This window comes from Brachyistius frenatus, unplaced genomic scaffold (genome assembly GCF_029030835.1).
Source record: "Brachyistius frenatus isolate BFR_SWC_R1_liver_20210118 unplaced genomic scaffold, ASM2903083v1 Contig_16, whole genome shotgun sequence".
Classification (NCBI taxonomy): Eukaryota; Metazoa; Chordata; class Actinopteri; family Embiotocidae; genus Brachyistius; species Brachyistius frenatus.
In genome coordinates, this window is record NW_027210615.1 from 2,689,216 (window position 1) to 2,709,380 (window position 20,165).

Genomic DNA, 20,165 nt, shown 5'->3' on the forward strand with positions numbered 1-20,165 from the left:
TCTACAGTTCTTAAGATGCAGTACAACCAGATATATGCCACAAATAAAAAAGACAGTCAGACTAGTCTATATTCTCACACTCTATATTCTTGATTTCCAAATAACTCGCACTGTGTACTCCTATGAGACAGTATGTTGTGTAATTAACGTATTCAAACTTTTGCAGAGAAGAGACGATCCATGATCTAAATTCATTGCACACGTGATGATCATCACAATAAGGATTTTCAACTTGAAGCAGATAATCCAATAACCAGACAACAGACAAACCAAAACTATAATAACCCTGTAATACTAGATTATAACTCACTGCCTAATTTGCTCTGACACAATAGAAATGATTCACATGAATGACCTGTCAGTTGCATGAAAATGACATAACAGGAACATTTACACTCATTACGAGATAAGCTTCGGCCAACACCAGTACTCAGAGATTAAGGCTGCACAAATGCATTTAGATTCAGTCAGCGGAAAAAAACAGAGATGAAACTGTACACAAACGGAAACAGATGAACAACTGAAGTCATTTGTGAGCAAACGGCCAACAACATGACATTTCATGATATTTATTTAGCAAATACATGTTACTTATTGATTTAATAGACAGTTGAACTCAGAGCCATTAAAATTTTACCATTTTCTTTTTCTTTTTTTTTTCCATGATTGAGCGAAATGACTTGGAGAGTTTTCAACAGTTTTGAAGCTGCATACCTCAAATTCCTCCCAGAATCCCTGTTTGGGTTTCTCCGAGTTGTCTGCTACTTTGTTGAGTTCTCGTACCCGGTTTTCGATGTTGGCGGCGTTTATCCTTGTGGCGTTAAAGGGCTATTGTTGACACGTTGGGATAAATAGATTAAAGATCTAAACAAATTTAACCAGCACAAGTATCAACCAAGCATTTTCATGTGATTTAAATGAACATTTCAACACTCTCAATAGCTTCAAATCACTCTAACAGATCTAACATTGGATGCTTTGTTTGAATTATTTGTTGAATTTCTCCACGATACCTGTTTGAGGTGCACGACGATGCCACTTTTCTCCACCATGGGGTTCTTCTTGTAGTGATCCACCAGGTCAGCCAGGGTGTCGAACCTCTCACCGCCGCCAACGTCGTACTTGCCGTCCGGCTGAAGACAGAAAAAAAATTAAAAAAAAAAAAAAAAATCACAATTTTTTTCACAGAAACTACAGAAACAGCTGGTCTGCTCACGACCTGCTTAAAACTAAATAACTTAACGCATTAACTTAATGCTGAAGTCGTCTAGACACTGCAAACCTAAACAATACTTGAAAGCCTCCTCATTAAAACTAAGTAGTCTGAAATGTGTTCTCTCACCTGGTAGCGGATCATAACGTGGGTGACTTTGGTCTTGCGGTCCATGTTCTCATGTTTCTCCTCGATGGTGAGAACTGAGAGGACGAAGTCTCCTGGTTTGCTCTGGCTCTCACGTACCAGGAAGCTGCCAGCTTTGCCTTTGTCGGAGAGCAGCTTCTCTGCATCTCGCCCTGAGAGGTGCCCATGGTACCACCTGGAGAGGAGACAGAGAAATGTGATGTTATATTAACAAACAAGTCCAAAAATGATATTCAACTGCAAACTGACAAGATGGATGGCATCATGCGAGTTGTGGCATTTTCTCCAAAAAAAAGATGCTAAGAACTGTGAATCTTGACCATAGATTTGAAAAACAAGTTTATATAATACAAGACGATTCTTATTACTGCATACCTACTGATATCACCTAGTAATTACTACTATAATGCAATGTTGTTTTTCATTGTATTTGTGACAGTGTTACATTTTTCACACGTATAAACAACAATAAATACTATATTCCATCAGTTTGTAAAAGCATCTGTCTGAATGCTCCTAAGTATCATCTCTAGGTTATGTTCGGGAGATTTAGGGCCAAAACCTTTTACTGTGGACATGATGTCATATTATCTGGCCGTGTCTGCAGTATCAAGGTGAAGCTGGCGGCTACAGATCAGTCACAACGACAACCAATCAGCGATATCAAAGATTTTTTATTTCAGACCGGCCTCGTTGACCATCTGCTTCTCCATCTACCGTGGAGACGGAGAATCTCAGCCTCAGGTTAGATGCTGTTGCAAAAGGTAGACAAATTAACAAGACAAGTGCGAAGAGTTGGAGACGTGACCGACTGAGGGGGAGGACTGGTGATACGTTTCCTGTCTCCAGGGGAAAAGGTTCCATATTGTACCTTTGGGGTTTAACATAATGTCTATCTATATGTGCAATGTGAGCGCAGACTCCTACACAAGAGTGATAGTGTCTCCGATTGCTGCAGCCTCACTCACTTACTGATGCTAAGATGAAAAACTTGCATGTCTGCATTTTCCCGCTGTGTGGTGACACGTAGGAAGACTCTGACAAGAAATGCATGTAGAATAGAAAAACCACAGAAACCAAAGCCAGAGATCACGAGTTGTTCTTGGACCTAAATAGAAACTAAGATATGCACATTGCAATGTGCAGAAAAGGAAAGTGTTAAGGGCCTGTTCAGTATTAAATTACACTAGATGTATGACTTAATTATAATTATGAAGGATATATGATCATGTCGCTTTCCAAAAAGTTTCCTGTAAGTGTGAGTGCATGCGTGTATTCCGAGTATGAATAAACATACCAGCTGCCCTCGCCTCCCATTTTAAAGAACATGTGTAGGTGTGCTGAAGTGTGTCACTGCATCCAACCTGTGCACGCTCTCTGAGGGATGTTTAGTGTGGATACTTGGAGAGCACAGACAGAAACAGCAGCGCCACCCACTCACTTTGGACAAACATGCAATTGGGAATTCGCCACTATTTTCGTGTGTATATGTGACGTGCATGTAAATGTAATGTGTGGAAGTGTGTGTGTGTGTGTGAGTGTTTGTGTACAGAAAAGTGCACCACGTCTACACACAGTACGTGTAAACAGTTACGAGTAAATAACAAGATTCTTTCCTCCTTTTAAACGGTTTACTGATTGCTGATGTGAACAAATAATTCAATATCTTTGTCAACAGCCTCTTAGAGGGATCGTATTGTGACAATACCATCACAGACAGTATTACTTTGTTTTCAGGGCTTCCACCTGGCTATTTTGGTTCATTCATCAACATCCTTTCCAGTCACAGCAGGCAGCTGTTTTAAACAACATGCTTTCATCTCTGATAAATCCACTCTAGGTCCGACAGCGTGTCACCAAACAGCAAAGTAGGCAACTAACATGTGAACATATTGGAGCACTTAGCAGCTAAAGAACCAGAGCTAAAAGGACATTTTGCTATGTTTTTGCTTTTCAAGTGTTTAGATTTTCCAATGTAATCCATAACGGTGGAGAGTTAAACAGCAAATTTAGATTTTTTTTTTTTTTTTAGAGATGATTTGCCATAGTGATATAGATATTAAGAGGAGAAATATATTTGGACAGCTCCATGGTGATGGCTCAAAAAGATCACATTTAAAATATGAATGACGATTAAAATGATTTAATTCTCTCAAATAAATGTGTTTCATTTATTTTTCCAGCTGTACATGAATTGCTTCTGCATTAGCAGCTTTTCCCCACTGATTTCTATTTAAATTCTAAAACTGCCTTTATAGATTAAATAAGCTGGAAATGCAGCAGAATGACTTAATTACTTGACATGAAGGTTCTCTGGTGGTTTAGCTGCTTCTCATGGCAGGATGAGACTATACAATCATAAAAATAAATGTCTGTGTTCAGGAATAAACATTCATGCCGTTTTAATGAGTTTTGACCAAAGATATCGAGCTGACTTCAGATGTAAGTTTGTATGTATATCCGCGTGTGACTGGTTTTATCCACATTGTGCTCGGCTGTATGCAAAAGCGAGGCTGTGTGCACACGTGGGCGTTAGTGTGCAAGTTTATCTGCACCTCTCGGAGGTGGGGTCCTTGCAGTTGAGAGGGTACTTGAGCTCGATCACATGGCCATTCCTCTCGCGCAGGAGATCCTGTTGTTCGGTGTAATACTGCACCAGCTCGGCCAGCGTGGCGAACTTCTCGCCTCCGTACAGGTCATAGTAGTCGCCCGAGTTCTGGATCTTAATGTGGGTCACCTCATCGTCACGCCTGGGCGGGGAAAAAGACAAACACAGAGACAATTCAGCCACCAACTTATTTATCATGCGTGTAAACAGCAGTGGCTTTGCTCCAAAGAAGCGGGTTTTTTTCCGTTTGAAATTTTCCCTTGTTTCACTGGTACCCTGCAGAAATTTAAACACGCACTAACAGCCACCCACACACACGCCAATACAGTACATGCACATGAGGAAAATCAATACTTTTCCCACCCACACTCGCATAGCATGAATGTATCTACACTATAAATGTGTCCAGCTTATCAAGCCACCTGCGCTCATTTTAAGACTATGAAGGTTTCTTCCGACCATGTTACAAATATACAAATCTGGTGACATTATTTCATCGGCCTCCTGTTGTTTACATGCAATAATCCACCTTCATGTGTCTATGACACAACTGTTTGTCTGCAATACTGCAAAGTTGAACATATTGTTGTATATGTTAAGTATTTAACTGTTAAATGCAATAAAATAACAGACTTTTTCCCCTCTGTGGAATTATAAATGAGCCACATGCTATTGCAGGAAAGAAAAATACAAGAAAAAGCTCATTTAAAATACATTTGATCTCAAACAGAATATTTTTCACTTCGACTTCTGTAAACAAAACAACACAAATCGTGTTAACAAGGGATGATCCATTTTTTAAACATTCAGTATTTTCCTTATCTAATGTATTTGGAGGAAGGCTGGACTGTGATTGCAGTACAGTAGAGAAGAAACGCGTGCAGCTGGCGAGCTCAAACACTGATAAGCGCCGAAAACATTTGGTACCACTTTGCATATTCAAAGTCCTCTGGCTGCTTTGAATAGGTGCACACACTGACACACACAAACACACATTTGTAATCTATAAGACATCTGCCTGGAAGCAAGTGAAGACTGAGAGGCGGCTCAACAGCTCAGTTGCTAAATGTACTTCTATGTAAATTGACTTTCTCATTTCCCATCTCCCGCATGTTTCTCCAGCAGAGATAAACGAAACATTGTGTAAACATATTAAAGTATGACGACACACAAACACACACGTACAACAGATTTACGGACCACAGGGGAGTTAGCCGGGCAGTCGGTACTATCTCATCTGCAGGTTGCGATACCACAGTCCACTTTCTCTCTCAAACTGATTATCAGCTAATGGTCATATCAAGTGGCATAAATCCCATTTCCCTGCATCACTTTTCTTGATGTCCTAATGAATTTCACATTCCCATTTTTTTTTTTTTTTTTTTTTTTTTTTTTACCCTTTCTTTCCATCCTCCCACTCAGCATACAATAAATCCTCTTCTCCATTCTTGTATTTATCTGTCCCATAATCCATCTCTCCCTCTCTCTCCACCTCTCAGTATTTCCTGGTAATTGCTTTATGGCTCTATTAGTGGCTGTTGGCAGGATGCCACAGGTCTATGGCCCCGTTACCGGCCCCTCCTCAACTCTCAGGCCAAAGCCCCTTTTTTCTCTCCAGAGTTTAACACCATTAACTCTGGAATGAGGCAAACGCATCCTATTAGATTTTCATTCACTCCCCGGCTCTCCGACTCCGAGACATTGATAACCTTTGTGGATGTATTCCAGTATGGCAGTCTTCTGTACAGTTAGAGTACAAGGAGGCGAGGACAGCACGTATTTCACTGTTCTCGATCACTCATGTCTTGACAGATGACGCAACACGATATTCTGTGTTTTGTGAAAATAAGCAAAAAAGTAACTATGACAACATGTTCTAATTCACAACATAATTATTGTCCTCTTTTGATATAAAGTCTAAATTATGATGTGGCACAGCAAGCGTGTAATTGTCGCTGGTCACATAACAATATGTTAAAAATAAAAATAAAATAAGGAAATTCCATATTCAGTGATAAACTCCAAAACAAACTGAACCAGCGACAGTGAGCAGAACATCTGTGTGTGCAGCTGGTGAGGTTTCAGGGCTTTCTGCATCCCGCATGTGCACAGTTGCTCTTTCACAGGTGTACTATACAGGTAAAAAAAAAAAAAGAGGCTGTATTCAATTTCAATGTGCTGAATATAAACCAGTGTGATACTGCTGTTGCTGGTGAACTCATCTAATCCAAATTTCACTCTGGCACCGTCTTAAAAACGGGATCTAAAGTTAATTTGTCACTTCGCTGCGTTATTGCTAACCGACTGCATTAAAGTGAGTTATTGTGTCGTCGGTCAAAATGCACCAACGCTCATGGGCGGCAATTCTGTGCACACTGTCTGTGGAACACAATCTGGAACGGGCTGCATCCCCTTTTGAATGCTTCACAGAACATCCAACATGTTGATGCTGACTGAATATGGATTTCTTCTTGTTTTAGGAGATTTGTTTGCATAGTAATCTATGCATAATTACCAACTCAATATTGCAATCAGTCTCAAAATAAATGAGACAGTTTCCGCATTTTTAGATGCCACCAGTCCCACTCACAAGACGAAATTCAATCTTCAAAGATGGGCAGTAATGTTATCCATATAGGAAGCGTATTGGTTGCAAACACATCTATATTGGTAAATATTTTGCACATGACAAAGTCTTTTAATAGGCATGCAAGATTAAAATACTTGTGGGATCACTTCCTCTCACCATATTAACAACTTTTGGTTCATCAGACAGTTCAAAGTTCAGGAGGGAGCGTGACATGGTAGTTACAGCTATGAGAAGTTCAACGGTGTTCTTCCTTACTGAATGAAGTTCCGCATTTTCGAATCGATATTTCCACCAATATCCTGTGCGATTATTTCAGCGGGTCTCTGAGACAATACAACTCTGTCATTCTAATTCTGCTCACAATTCATTGGATTTCCTGATAAAGAAAAACAAGCTAGATTAATCTCAGCTTTACTACTGTTGTTCAATATGATAGCTCCAAGATGCCAGAATATTAAACATTTTCCTCAAAAGGCAAAAAATATAAATGTTAGATTCTTTAACTGTAAATCAAACAGGGTAACTAAGTTTTCAGCATGACGGGAGAAGCCCAGAGTATAAATATTGGATGTCCTCAGAGTGGAATTCAGGTCAATCTTTACAATGCTTTTAATTTTAGGGTCCTTTTTTTCGTCCGTCGTAATGGCATGAACTGTTTTGCATTGACAGGATCGATCATGCAGAGGCGCAAACGCACATAATGTCTATCTGATTCCTGCATAGTTACTCTGCTGCAGTCTAACAGCCAGAGCAGCAAACAGATCACGTCCATGTCAAGTATTATGACAGAGCACAGCAAAATAGAGAGTTTTAGTAATAAACAGTATTTATATCAGTGACATAAAATAACAAATACACAGAGAAGATGAAGTACACAAACATGGACCGCTGGGAAATATAATGCCCAAAAATGCACATATTGATATATGTGCGAAGCCTAGAATCTATAAATTATAACTTGCTTTGCTTGAAGCTATTCAAGCAATATTTTTTCACTAAATACAGTCCGACACCACTGAGAAGTCCCTTATAGTGCCTCTATTTCAATTCCCCTTTTTTTTTTTTACTTCTACAGACGGCTGCACTTGGACTCGAACCCAAATCCTACAGGACGCATATTTAAATCTGATGTGAAAATTCAGATGACAGGTCGGTTTGTTCTGCGTCTCAAGAGCTTGTGCTGACAGGCTGTGGAAAAAAAACATCCATCATCTGGCAAGTAGGCAGCTTTTTGAATCAGGTACATGCAGCATTTTCTCAGCTGCAGCAGGCTCACTTCAGAAGGTCGGATGGTTTGACGCAAGAGGTGTCAGACAACCAAGAAAACTTTCTGATCTCTAGATTGTTCAAAAGCATACAACAAATCCTCGCTCGAAGACTTTTTATACCATTAGGAGGGGTCAGTCTAAACAATACGCATTCCCAAAATAATTCTTCTCCGTTACCATGATTGGCAGCTAGTCAGACAGTATAGAAATTGTTGCCTGTATACAAAGCACTAAAGCGACAATCAACTTTTTTTCTTGAATGTATAGGGAAAAAAATAGGACTTTATGTATGACGATATTTTCAAAAGATGAAATCAATAGGTAGGCTCCAATTTGACTCTGTGTGAGTGAGCTTTAAGTGGAATTTACAGTCTGCTCCAGTTTTCTTTAGGACTTGCATTTTTCCACAATTCTTTTGTGAAAACAGATGAGTAATGTCAATAATTCCTGAGGGAGAAAACTGCATTATGAAGCTATCTTTGTATATGGAATAACAAAGATAAAATCTGCTGTTGATGCACTAAGAAAATAGCCATTGTTCATGTTGACATGCATCTTGCTGCACCAAATGCCACCATGAGCTTTCAGTATTAAACTGGGCTCTGTCATGATACCAGAGCTGTAAAGTTAGAATGCATTTTAAATTCAAAAATAATTCATTTTGAATTATAACTGGATCTAGTATAAATATTTAGCTTCCAAAAATACAGTTAATATTCACAGATTGACATCCACCATAAGAAATGCTGGCTGTAAACCTATAAATAGCCCGGCTGCATCGAAAGCATATCTCAGTAAACCCAGACAAACATTATATAATACAGAGGCAGGGAGAAAATCCCATTTGCTCTCTGTGGTAATTTGTGCTACAAAATTCTCTCTCAAGATTGCCCTTAAAACTCCTCTCGGGGTCTTTAGAGTGTATAAAGAGCATGAAAAATGATGACGAGAACTTGACCGGACTCCTCTTCTCCTTACAGAGTTGAACTTGTATATAAATTATGGCCAAACTTTTTCTGCTTTAAACTTTCTCCTTCTTCCTCAGAGTTTTATAAAACTCTGAACTGATTACATTTTCAGAAGCCTCAAAAAGCTCTAATCAGGGCTTCAGACTTCAGAGCTGCAGCTCTGTCCGACCCCTCCTCCTTCTGTTCCCCTCGTGGACCAGAGAAGAAGGGAGTTTGTGGAGATAAGAGGAGGAGATGCACGGCGAGGAAGATAATACACAGAGACTCCCTCAGCATCCATTACAATCTAAACATTTACAGTGACTGAAGAGATTTGGCGATTAACTATAATGGCCATTCCGGGCAGCGACATTGCATGTTGACTTTCGGTCAGACTCCGAGACATTTAAAAACTGTATTTATATGAGAACCTGCACAAGTACTCATTTCTAATGAAGATACTGAGTGCAAAGTAAGCTCGTCCCCTAGAGCTATAACAGTCACATGTATGGGAAGTACGGCAGGCTCAAATGATTAGGAATTCTCCTTTAATGTACATTTACATTATTGTGTTAATTCACGACTTACATGGGAGCATAAAAATGATTCATTCTATTCAATATTTTATCCTTTTTACACAGTATAACCACAACAGTGGCGATAAAAAGCAAAACCCAACTGATATATCGGCCGGTCGATATTGGCCGATCACAGATAAATCCTAACGGCGTATAATTCGGTCGATATGCGCCGACATGAAAACTATTTTTGACAAAACATAACGCAGAAATGAAATGATTTTTCTGAAAAGATAAGATGTTCTATTTGTGTTTTCTTTCATAGTTACTTATAATTATTAAATTCACAGAGAAGTTCACCATTTCAGTGCAGTAGTCAGTTTTAAATCATCCTGCCTTACCTACATATCTTTGATATTTATATATATATATATAAAAAGAATATCATCTGATATATCAACATCAGAAGTTTTTTTTACTCCCTATTATCGGTATTGGCCCTAAAAATCCAGGATTTGTCAGCCTCTGATAAAAAAGTATTGTTTACGTACGTACGCGAGTAATCTTAGATTAAGTTGCAATGTTTTATCAATACAGCAAGGTACAAATCTCCAGCTCGTGGTACGACATCAAACTGAAAGACAAATTTAAGCAGCAAGTAAAAATTTAATCTGCCGAACAGGAAATTGGTAAATACTGAAACAGCATTCCACAGGAGCACAAAGAGAGCAGATTCCTAAAGATGGTAAACTTGTGTAAACTTAAGCGTTGTGTCATACCAGACCAACTTCAGGCTTTACTGGTAAAACTATTTACTGTAATAAGCTGAACGACAGTCTGTTTGATAAATAATTAATGAAATGTTTCATTTCTAACAGGAAGATTGAGTATTTTTGTTCCAAAGTCACAAAGACTCTTTTTAAAATGTATTCCGCTTCATCCTCCTTCCCCTTAATTCAAAGTGACCTACCTTCGGCAGCAGGTGGTGAAGCTCTGCACACCTGCCACTTGACCTCACTGTGCATGTACCGTGTGTGTGTTTATGTCTGTCAAGACCACAAGCTGTGGCTACAACACCCCACCAACCTTTTGGTGAAGTCTGTGATTTACAACACTCTATACACACACACACACACACACACACACACACACACACACACACACACACACACACACACACACACACACACACACACACACACACACACACACACACACACACACACACACACACACACACACGCACACACACTGAAGGACAAAGTCTTAACAAGTCCCTCACTCTTTAGCAGCATTTAAAAGCTACTGCCATCTAACTGCCCTGTTCCCTTTAGTCTTTCTTGCTGTGTTTCACTCTCTCTCTCTCTCTCTCTCTCACACACACACACACACACACACACACACACACACACACACACACACACACACACACACACACACACACACACACACACACACACACACACACACACACACACACACACACAAACACACTCACACACACACACACACTGCCATCTAACTGCCCTGTTCCCTTTAGTCTTTCTTGCTGTGTTTCACTCTCTCTCTCTCTCTCTCTCTCTCTCACACACACACACACACACACACACACACACACACACACACACACACACACACACACACACACACACACACACACACACTTTCTCTCTCTCTCTCTCTCTCTCTCTCTCTCTCTCTCTCTCTCTCTCTCTCACTCACTCACTCACTCACTCACTCACTCACTCACTCCCTCCCTCCCTGCCCATGTCACCGTGCCAGCTACAGTCACAGAGTAACAAATGTGTCTGGGCTTTCTTCCAGGCGCTCGGCCAACTGATGTGTCTCTTAAAAGCTTCCGTTGCCAAGGAAGAGGCTCTCTTCAAACTCTCTCATCTCAGTTGGTCTCCTGCTCGCTGTAATCACCACAGCATGTAATGGCGAGTCCACTAAACAGAAATTTCACACGACACACCAGGACTCTTAATTAAAGAGAAACATGCAGCAATCAGGCGCAAGTGACCAGTTTCACAGTGTTTGCTCGACTCGCTACAGCTCCACCCTGCGGACTAAAATTAAGACTTTCTGGCTATTTATTGTCAGAATCACACATTCCCAAAGTGTTATCGAATATTTTCCTGAAAACACTCATACAAAACAGCTGCTGTTTAAAAGCCATCTATTCCCCATAGACAAAATTTCCCATCACTTGCTGACCCGCAGGTAAGAATTTCAGAGACTTGGAGGCCTGGCCGGCTCCTCAGTGATAAACTTCCCACTTTAGTTAAACCGGCACAGTTCCTCCTCCTTCTCACACTGACACCAGATTAAATCCATAGTCGGCAAGTTATTTTAAAGTTATTGAGTGCTTGAAACTTTGCACTCCTGAGTTTTATTGAGCAATTTTTGATCATCTGGACATTCAGGCTTTCTTATGTTTAGGTCTAGATTACCCCTAAATCACAGGCAAAGTATCTAATGTGTAAATATTACAATGCTAATTTTCGAATTATTTTTCGAACCACATATCAGTCGTTCAAAACACACAACAGCTTCTTCTCAGGGCTGAATCAGTTAAATAGTTAAATAGTGAGGCTGGGGGTGAGCAGCAAAAACACTCTTAAAAGGTAGCGAGGTTACCTGACAGAGAGGGTAAAATCCCCGGGGTTGCTCTTGCTCGGCCGGGCCAGGAAACTGCCGTGGACGCCCCGAGTCAACAGGAGCTGCTCTGCCTCGATTCCAGTAATGTTGGGGTGAAACCACCTGTAAGTTTGTGAACAAAATAAACAGGGCATAAAGGAGAGGCTGATTACTCACCCAAATGAATTACTGTACAACCATCATACATAATCTTGAATTAAGAACAAAAACAAAAACAAAAAAATCCATTTCAGTCAGATTTTGGTCTTGATGTTTAGCTAACTTTGATAGGCTTCCGTTGTTTCACCTCTACTGAGAGGTACATAAACCTGGAGGAGTATTTTGACATATTTCCTATAGAGCAGTCATAATGTGTAATGTTCAACTCTGCCTTTTGAAAACAACAAAAAGTAGTGTACAGAATCAGGATTTGGACCGGGACACTTTTTGTTTTGGCTGTGCACTCCAGAATCACACTGAAAATAAAAACATTGACTTTAAGGTTGAAGTACCAATTTTCAGCTTTACTTTGAGGACGATCACGGCCATACTGAAAAAGAACATCAGAACTGTGGCCCTGATGTACGTTGCAGGATTTTCCAAACACTGCTGACAAACTGAAGCTCGTCTCTCCCAGACTATCGCACACAGCTTTAGTCTTTGCTGTGAGCAGTTGTACTTCAGTGAACTGTGCTTTACTGATCGATAACATCACATTTAAAGTTTCAGTTTGTAACTCGGGAAGAGCTTCGTCATAATTCATGATTCACGGAGGAGGTCATAAAAGAGCATATATACATTGTACTAGACTATCAGGAACATAGTCATTGTTCCCGCTGATTCATGGAGTCAGTTTCACACACCACTCAAACAGAAACTGAATGAATATTAATCTTAATTCCTTTCTTTCCGACAATGATAATGTCAATCGTATCTTTTCCCAACTGTGATTAGCCATCATATCATAATTTACAGAGAATTAATGAGTCGTGGAACTTACTTTATCTAAAACAAATACAATTTTACTGCAAGTCTCGCATCGGCAGCACGTTTATTAATAATCAGCTGGCTGGTCTCACAAGATTGATGGTGGTTGTTTTCACTGACACTGTTGAAGTAAAATGACATCAACAAATAAATGTAATGCTCCTTGTGAATCCTCGAGCATAAATTGTGTTAAAATTAGTAGCGCGAGTGAGATGTATAAAAGAGGCAACTGGCAGCAGAAGGCTGCATTGGAAGTAATTATGACAGCTCAGAGTTATATGCGATCACAGTTATGCTCTTATTCCTGAAGATGTATTCAAACAGATGGCGTGTTAGAAACACATTAGGCATCTTTCTTTCAATCAAAATAAAAGTAACACACATTTCCTCTTTGATGAATCAGTGAATACACCCAAACTGTATGTCCTGTCCTGCTTTGAAAGGGAAGGATGCCGCAGTTTACAGTACTGCAAAAGCCAAAGCTAATAATTACATGTTACTTCCTCTGCTGCAAAACACTGCAGGCAAACATTTAGCCCATCAACCTCTGAGGTATGTTGACCAATCATCTAGATTGAGCACCCTTGCAGGGTTAACACGGTGACCCATCCAACCCAGACCACACCAAATCAATTATTCACAAACAGTCACAAGACATAAACCTGGTGCACGTACCCAGTGGCACGAGTGTGCTGCGGTGTGGAGTACAAACTGAGCTTAATGCACGAAGGACGGCATTAGTGTTGACGAGGCAGTGAGTCGGGAGCATAGTAAAGTGCCAGTGAATGGCTGCATGTCAGCTGTGTGGATTTAAAGCTCATGTTTAAGCAGGGATCATTGGGTTAAACCTCTCTAACTGCTGGGTGCCATTGCAGGCTAATCCAACGCACCATTAGCTATCCAGGGCTCCTATTGTATGACAAGGCGGAGGTGGAGCTGGCAGAGCTGACATTAAATTCAGGTCAGTTTTACGTGTACTGCTTGTAGGTAACACACTGGGATTTTATTCACGTAATGCATGAGCACAATTAGGTCTTTTTTTTTTTTACAGTATGTTCAAGGTCTTTTTAGTAAAATGATGAAACATTCCCTCAAATCAGACAAGCTGCTTCATTTCTGCTTTAAAACTGTAAACAGAATACGTTTCTGGGGTTTCTGGATTATTTATCAGGAGAAATATGTAATTTGAACTTCCCTCTGACTATGGGATCCTATTTCACTCAACAATTATGACAAAAAAAACAAAACAATGAATAGACTCATTGATAATACAACTTTTTTTTTTTTTTTTTTGCTATAGTAATACTGAACCTGTGTAAAACAGTAGTCCCATAGCTCAAACATTGTAAACTACATCTGTTACAAGAAGCCTCAAAACGTTAGGAGCATACCAGATAAGCAGCTGCATAAATCCTCAAATAAAAAGGCATTTTACAGAAGCATCAAACAGACATTTCAAAGTGAACTCTCTGGATCTAAGCCTGCTGGTGGCTGGCAAGTGTTCATGCCACTTGGAAATCAGCGATGTGTGCCAAACGTCTTTTGACTACAGTACAAAGATGAACATGTGTTGACAAATCTGGCTCCAGCGGACCATCTCACACTTCTGTATCATCCTTCAACGCGTCAGTTGCAATTTCTTTTTTTCCCCCCTTAATATGTTTTCTACTTCTGTGACAACATACTCAAAAATGAAAAAATAGTATAAACGCAACTATCGAAATAAGAAGAAATTACTATTATTGTGCAAGTGTTGAACGACTATGCAGTTTCAGTATAACCTTGACATTTAGGTCCAGGGTATATCAATGTCTGAAAATCATTCATTTACGGAAAACCTGGTGCTCTTTCCTCACTACCTGCACATCTGCATTACATTTACAAGCATTACAACTCCTCACAGGCTTACTTACTAATGCATTTCTAGCTCTGAGTAATGGAAAAAAGTAAACAGAGCCTAGATTGATAAAAAAGTTTATCCTTCGATTATTCATATGCCAGAATAAGCTTTAAGTCAAGGCCCCGACTTTTTCCTTTTAAACGTAAGTGCTCGCAAATGTGATTCAACAAGAACGGGAACACAGACTTTTTTTTACACCGACATGTAGACCAAATGAGTCACGGAAATCATGCATTTCACATTTTAAATCGTAGCCTTTCAGCAGCACCCCCGGCACATTACAAAAGCGTATTATTGATTAATATAACCCAGCAGAGAGGAGGCAGCGGGCGACACAAGAGCGCCTTCATGAAGCCCACGCTGAGAAGATAATATCTGAAAGCTTTAACAGTGGGCGAGCATTTAGGCATTTCTGTTTTTGTACACTGTATGACACAAACCCATGACAGTCGGATAAAAATAAGACTCATGTGTCAGCTCAGCAGATCTTGTGTCACCTCAGAGTGGCAAATACACACCAGAATACTTTTGGTCACTGCTGTTGTGCTGAATCTCAGCTCATTTTTATGTGACACTGCTTTCCAATCATTTCTAAAATAACTGATAAAACCACAAACACATAAATATAAATCACTCTGTTACATTTTTATTGCCAACCATTGGAGCTTGTTTTTGTCAGAATAACTGTTCAGATCACATTAAGGGAAAGTGACATTTACTAAAACTAAATCGATCAAGTTTGAAATTGCTTTTTGGGAGCTAAATATAAATGTCAGACGTCCACGGTTTCAGAGTGGGAACTACTGTCACTATTTTGCATTCAACAGATGAATCAAAGCGACGCTGACGGCTTGTCAATCGCAAAGCAGCCTGACCCGTTTTGACTTTGACAGAAAGGAAATATGAGAAGAGTGAAAGAAGAGACAGGTGGAGTGAGAGACAGACACGGCAGGAGAATCCCGAGTGATGCCAAAGTGTGACGGGACTCGTTTGTGAGGAACGATAAAAATGACACAATTTAAATGAACTAATAACTTTGCAGCCAGTGTGGATCCTCTGTTGAACGAAGCGCTGCTGTACTGTGAAATAAAACACGAAATAAACCAACAGCCCCCACCAGCTGAGACATCTGACCCAGACTGCACCTGACCCACTTATCCTCACCGGGGGGCAAAACCGATCTGCTGCACTTTCTCTCATTCCACGAGCCGAGGGAGCCGATTATAGGGGGGGGGACTTTACAAATAATAAAGTGTAAACGATTACAAGGGGATTAGTCACAAATACATGTAAGAACAGAGGGTGAATTGGACAAGGACCTCCCGGTGACATTAAAAATATCTCTACAAGTCTGGCCGGGGATGTTCGTATGTTTGAGCGCGGAGTGACACAAACAGGAAATGATTCCAAAGCAGTGAGGGAGTGATAGAAGTAATATCTACACTACTGAATTCATGGGAGAGACTCGATAAGACAAATGTCCGCATGGCACAGTATGTTGTCCAAAAACAGTACAAAAAAAACAAACAAAAAATACTGCCAAACATGTCATCCATTTCAGAGTGGATTAAGACAGAAAGAAAAAAGAAAAACAGGGACAATACAGTGACATTATTTTCTTTCAAATGCAATCAAATTCACAGATTGGAAACTATGTAATGCTGAACATTTCTTCTGCCAATTTTCTCTAAATTACCATGCATGTTTGTCGTGTGTTTATTGTTTGTTTTGGAGCCTCTCTTGAGACCAAGATGTGTATCTCAAAAAGAATGCCTAATTATCAGTCTCTCAATATTAGCAAACCCAATTTTAGTTTTGGTACAAGTAATACACACAACATTGGAGCGCGACATTAAGATTTAAATGAGAAACTCTGGGGGCAAATTATTAAAGCTGAATGAATACAGGATTTAAAAAAAAAAAAATCTTATATCAATAACTGATACTTTAAAAAAGTGACAATATTCAGTACTGTGCAGATGCTTTAGGCACTGACAGTAAATGAAGATGCTTAAAAAAAATGAATAGTTTATATTTATCAATTAACTTCATACAGAGTGCAGTTAACAGAAAAAAAAATGCATCAATATTTGCCTTTAAAACCGCACAAAGTCCCCTTGATACACTTGTGGTGAACTCTTCACAGTCTACCTGGCAGGTGGGTTGTTTCAAGCATTTTGAACGACTTGCCGCAGTCCCCGTGTGGACTGTCTCAGGGTCTTTATGTAATCCCAGACTGACTCCATGATGTTGAGATCAGAGTTCTGTGAGGTCACGCCATCTGTTGCAGGACTCCATGGTTGGTGTGGTGTTTGGCTGTATGTTTAGGGTCACATTGCTGACTGAATTTGGGACCAATCAGACGCCTCCCTGATGAGACTGCTTGATGGACAAGAATCTAAACACCTGAAGTGCACATATACACTTGTATATCTGGTGATATTTCATTACATATAACATAAACACACATTTTGAATATGGACTCCTGTAATTTATTTTTAAAGAAATGAGAGGAACATATTGCAGTTAAAGATAACCTTGTCAGTGGTCTTGTTTTGGAAAAACTGTTTCTGTAATGTCTTGCAACCTTTATCAGCTGACATATTGGCTGATGTGGCAAAACATTTTCAAGGCGCTATGAACTAAAAGAGACAATGTCATGGTTTTTCATACTCTACTATGTTACGGACAGGATTCACTATTGGCAGGAATTATTTTCATCTTATTTGACTATAATCTTTTGCATTTCGGCCAAATATTTTTTTACAGTAATACTCCAACTGGCCCTTGCATTTAGGTTAGTGTGCCGAGGAGCCACTGACAGGTCATGGGTGTCAGCTGGTGGACAGATTACTTGTGGTATTGTTGTTAATCCTACACAGATTCATGCGGACAAAATAATAACAGTGGGACAAAAATGCCTTATGTCACTAATCCATTTCTAATCCCTCATCACAATGCTGCTGTCACTCTTCAAATTATGAAAAACAATGGAGAAAGGCTGTAACCAAACGCAAACACTGGACCGACACTTCGAACACACGACATGAGCAGCTACTGCAACTACTGGTCAGCAACTGTTCACCTTCTCAGGTTTACAGAGAGCTGAAGGCAGCGGGGGGGTGGGGGGAGGACTACCTGGGGGCTACTTCCTGAACGCCTTGGCACAAAACACACAAATATCCCTTCTGAGAAATTAGAGCGTACACCTACCCTCTTTGTAAACCAACAGCCACCTGTACAGCAACACACACACACACACACACACACACACACACACACACACACACACACACACACACACACACACACACACACACACACATCAATGGCATTGTGAAAGACGTATTTCACGTGGGCACTCACACTTCTGCACAGCCAGGTCTCCACATGCCCTCTCGAGTTATCCTTCAGTTTTGGATTCAGTGCATTCAGTTAAAAAAAAAAACTTCGGTCGAGTTAAAGACATTACTTCAGGGAAGAGAGTGAGTTAAAGGAGCGGGAGGGTTGTCCAGAAAGGAGAAAGTAAAGTCAAGTTGAATGGGATCGTTTCTGCCCTACCTCACCATTGTGGTCGAAGCCTGCCACAGCCCCTTGCTTCAGCAGCCTCAGAGTTTAGTAATCCAGCCCTGGGCACTGTTACACAAGGGAGGGTGGGAGGGAACGAGTGAGATATAGAGACGAAGGAGGTGAGGGGAGGTGAGGGGGGGGGGTGCTTGTAAAAGTATTACTGGGTTAGACAGAGTGAGACAGAGACAATGAGAGAAACAACAGAAGTGGAGGGGGTGCATTGTGAGAGTGTTAGAGAGAAAGAGTGAGAGTGTGCAGGAGGTAGAGCGTGGGGCGGGGGGGGGGGGGCTTTAATCTGGGATTTGGACATGCATGAGCAGGCCTGATACCAGTGCTATCAGCTCCCCCCCGCCTTCCCTCTATGCCCGCTGGCAGTCTGGTCGAGCCACCCTCTGGCCTCCTCCCTCTGGCCTCACCTTCAAACCCTAAGAGGTGACGGGCCTCTCCAACAGCTCCGCACCACAACCCGCTCTGTGATCCTGAAGCTAACAGAGCTTTCCCTGGCAGGAACACAGACCAAGCCGGGCCGGGCCAGGCCAGGCCAGGCCAGGCCAGATCAGGGTGCCAGGTCCCCGAGAGCTACTAGGTCCTTGCTATCTTGTCAGAGGCTAAATACAACAGCTGTGTTGCCCCCGCCTGGAGATTACACGTGGCGTAGTTACACCGGATCATAGTTAGCCCTCGCCAAGCTAAACCTCCCCAATCCAGCCAATTCAGCAGTCTGACATTAGGCTATTAATTTTGCAAGGGTGGGCTGGGAGCTTTGTAGGCAAGTTAGAAACTAAATGCTGAGTAGAAAAGACCAGCAGAATTTCATTGTTGTGCTCCTACTGACCTTACAGTGACCTCTGGATTTTACAACGTTCTCCAAACGACAGGTGAAGTTTTCCCACTTTCAAGTTTGACTTTAGTTTAATGTGGTCTGTATTCCATCTTTATTCTTGTCCTTATTGATCATATTTGTATTATCTGTCCGACAAACACTGGCTGACATTATTTATCACAGCTTACCGAGTGTCAATAGCGTCACACCCAGTGTTTTCAACAGGTTTTGAATATTTGAATTTCACAGTTTGTGACCGATGAGCATGCAGCGACCCATGCACGTTAGAGGGGGGAGGGTAACCCAGGGTTGTTTTCTGTGGCCACAAATTACAGGTGCGCCTCAATTCTTTTTTATTTTCCGATAGGTACGTACATTACTGTAAGTGCAATTAAAAGCCAACAGGATTTATTTATTAACAGACAGAAATGTACCCCGAACTTCCCACGATCAGGTAAGGGATCCAATACCTAAATGAAACGCTTCTTGTCATCATTACCATTCGGTCTAAAAACGTCATGTTACAGGCTTTCTAGATAAGTTCACAATGTTCAGTTACCTTTTGCTTCTATGTGGAGCCACCAAGATGCACAGCTGCCTAATTTACCTCAGGAGATCATGGCACTGCTTTTCTGCTGATATCCTCAGAGCCACGTTGAGTTCCTCACAGTTTTAATTTAAACTCAATAATCTGCGTAGAATTACTTCCTCGGTGACGACCACACACCGTGTTGCACAGATGTTGGCTCCGATTCCAGCATTATTATCCTTTTCATGCAAAGCAGAACAAACGAGACATTTTATTTTTAAACTCATTTTCCCCGAATGTCACTTACGCAATCCTGGTGTGATGTTCCTGGTGGATTTTCTGTGAAACCTTTTTGAGATTGGCAGTGAAACTATTATTTTGTGATCTGGCTGTCTGCTTTGTGCAGGACAAAATGAATTTGCCCT

The 20,165-nt window shown here is 40.7% G+C and overlaps 1 protein-coding gene across 1 annotated transcript in view; it reads right to left on the minus strand.

Annotated features, from left to right (window-relative positions):
• Positions 1-20,165, minus strand: part of ptpn11b (protein tyrosine phosphatase non-receptor type 11b) — a 37,718-nt gene that overhangs the window by 11,335 nt on the left and 6,218 nt on the right. Inside the window, exons 2-6 of the mRNA XM_069693983.1 lie at positions 11,932-12,054; positions 3,916-4,110; positions 1,343-1,535; positions 1,014-1,133; positions 715-828 (exon numbers count right to left, since the gene is read on the minus strand). Of these exons, the coding sequence (XP_069550084.1) occupies positions 715-828; positions 1,014-1,133; positions 1,343-1,535; positions 3,916-4,110; positions 11,932-12,054 (745 nt within the window). The remainder of the gene's footprint in view (positions 1-714; positions 829-1,013; positions 1,134-1,342; positions 1,536-3,915; positions 4,111-11,931; positions 12,055-20,165) is intronic.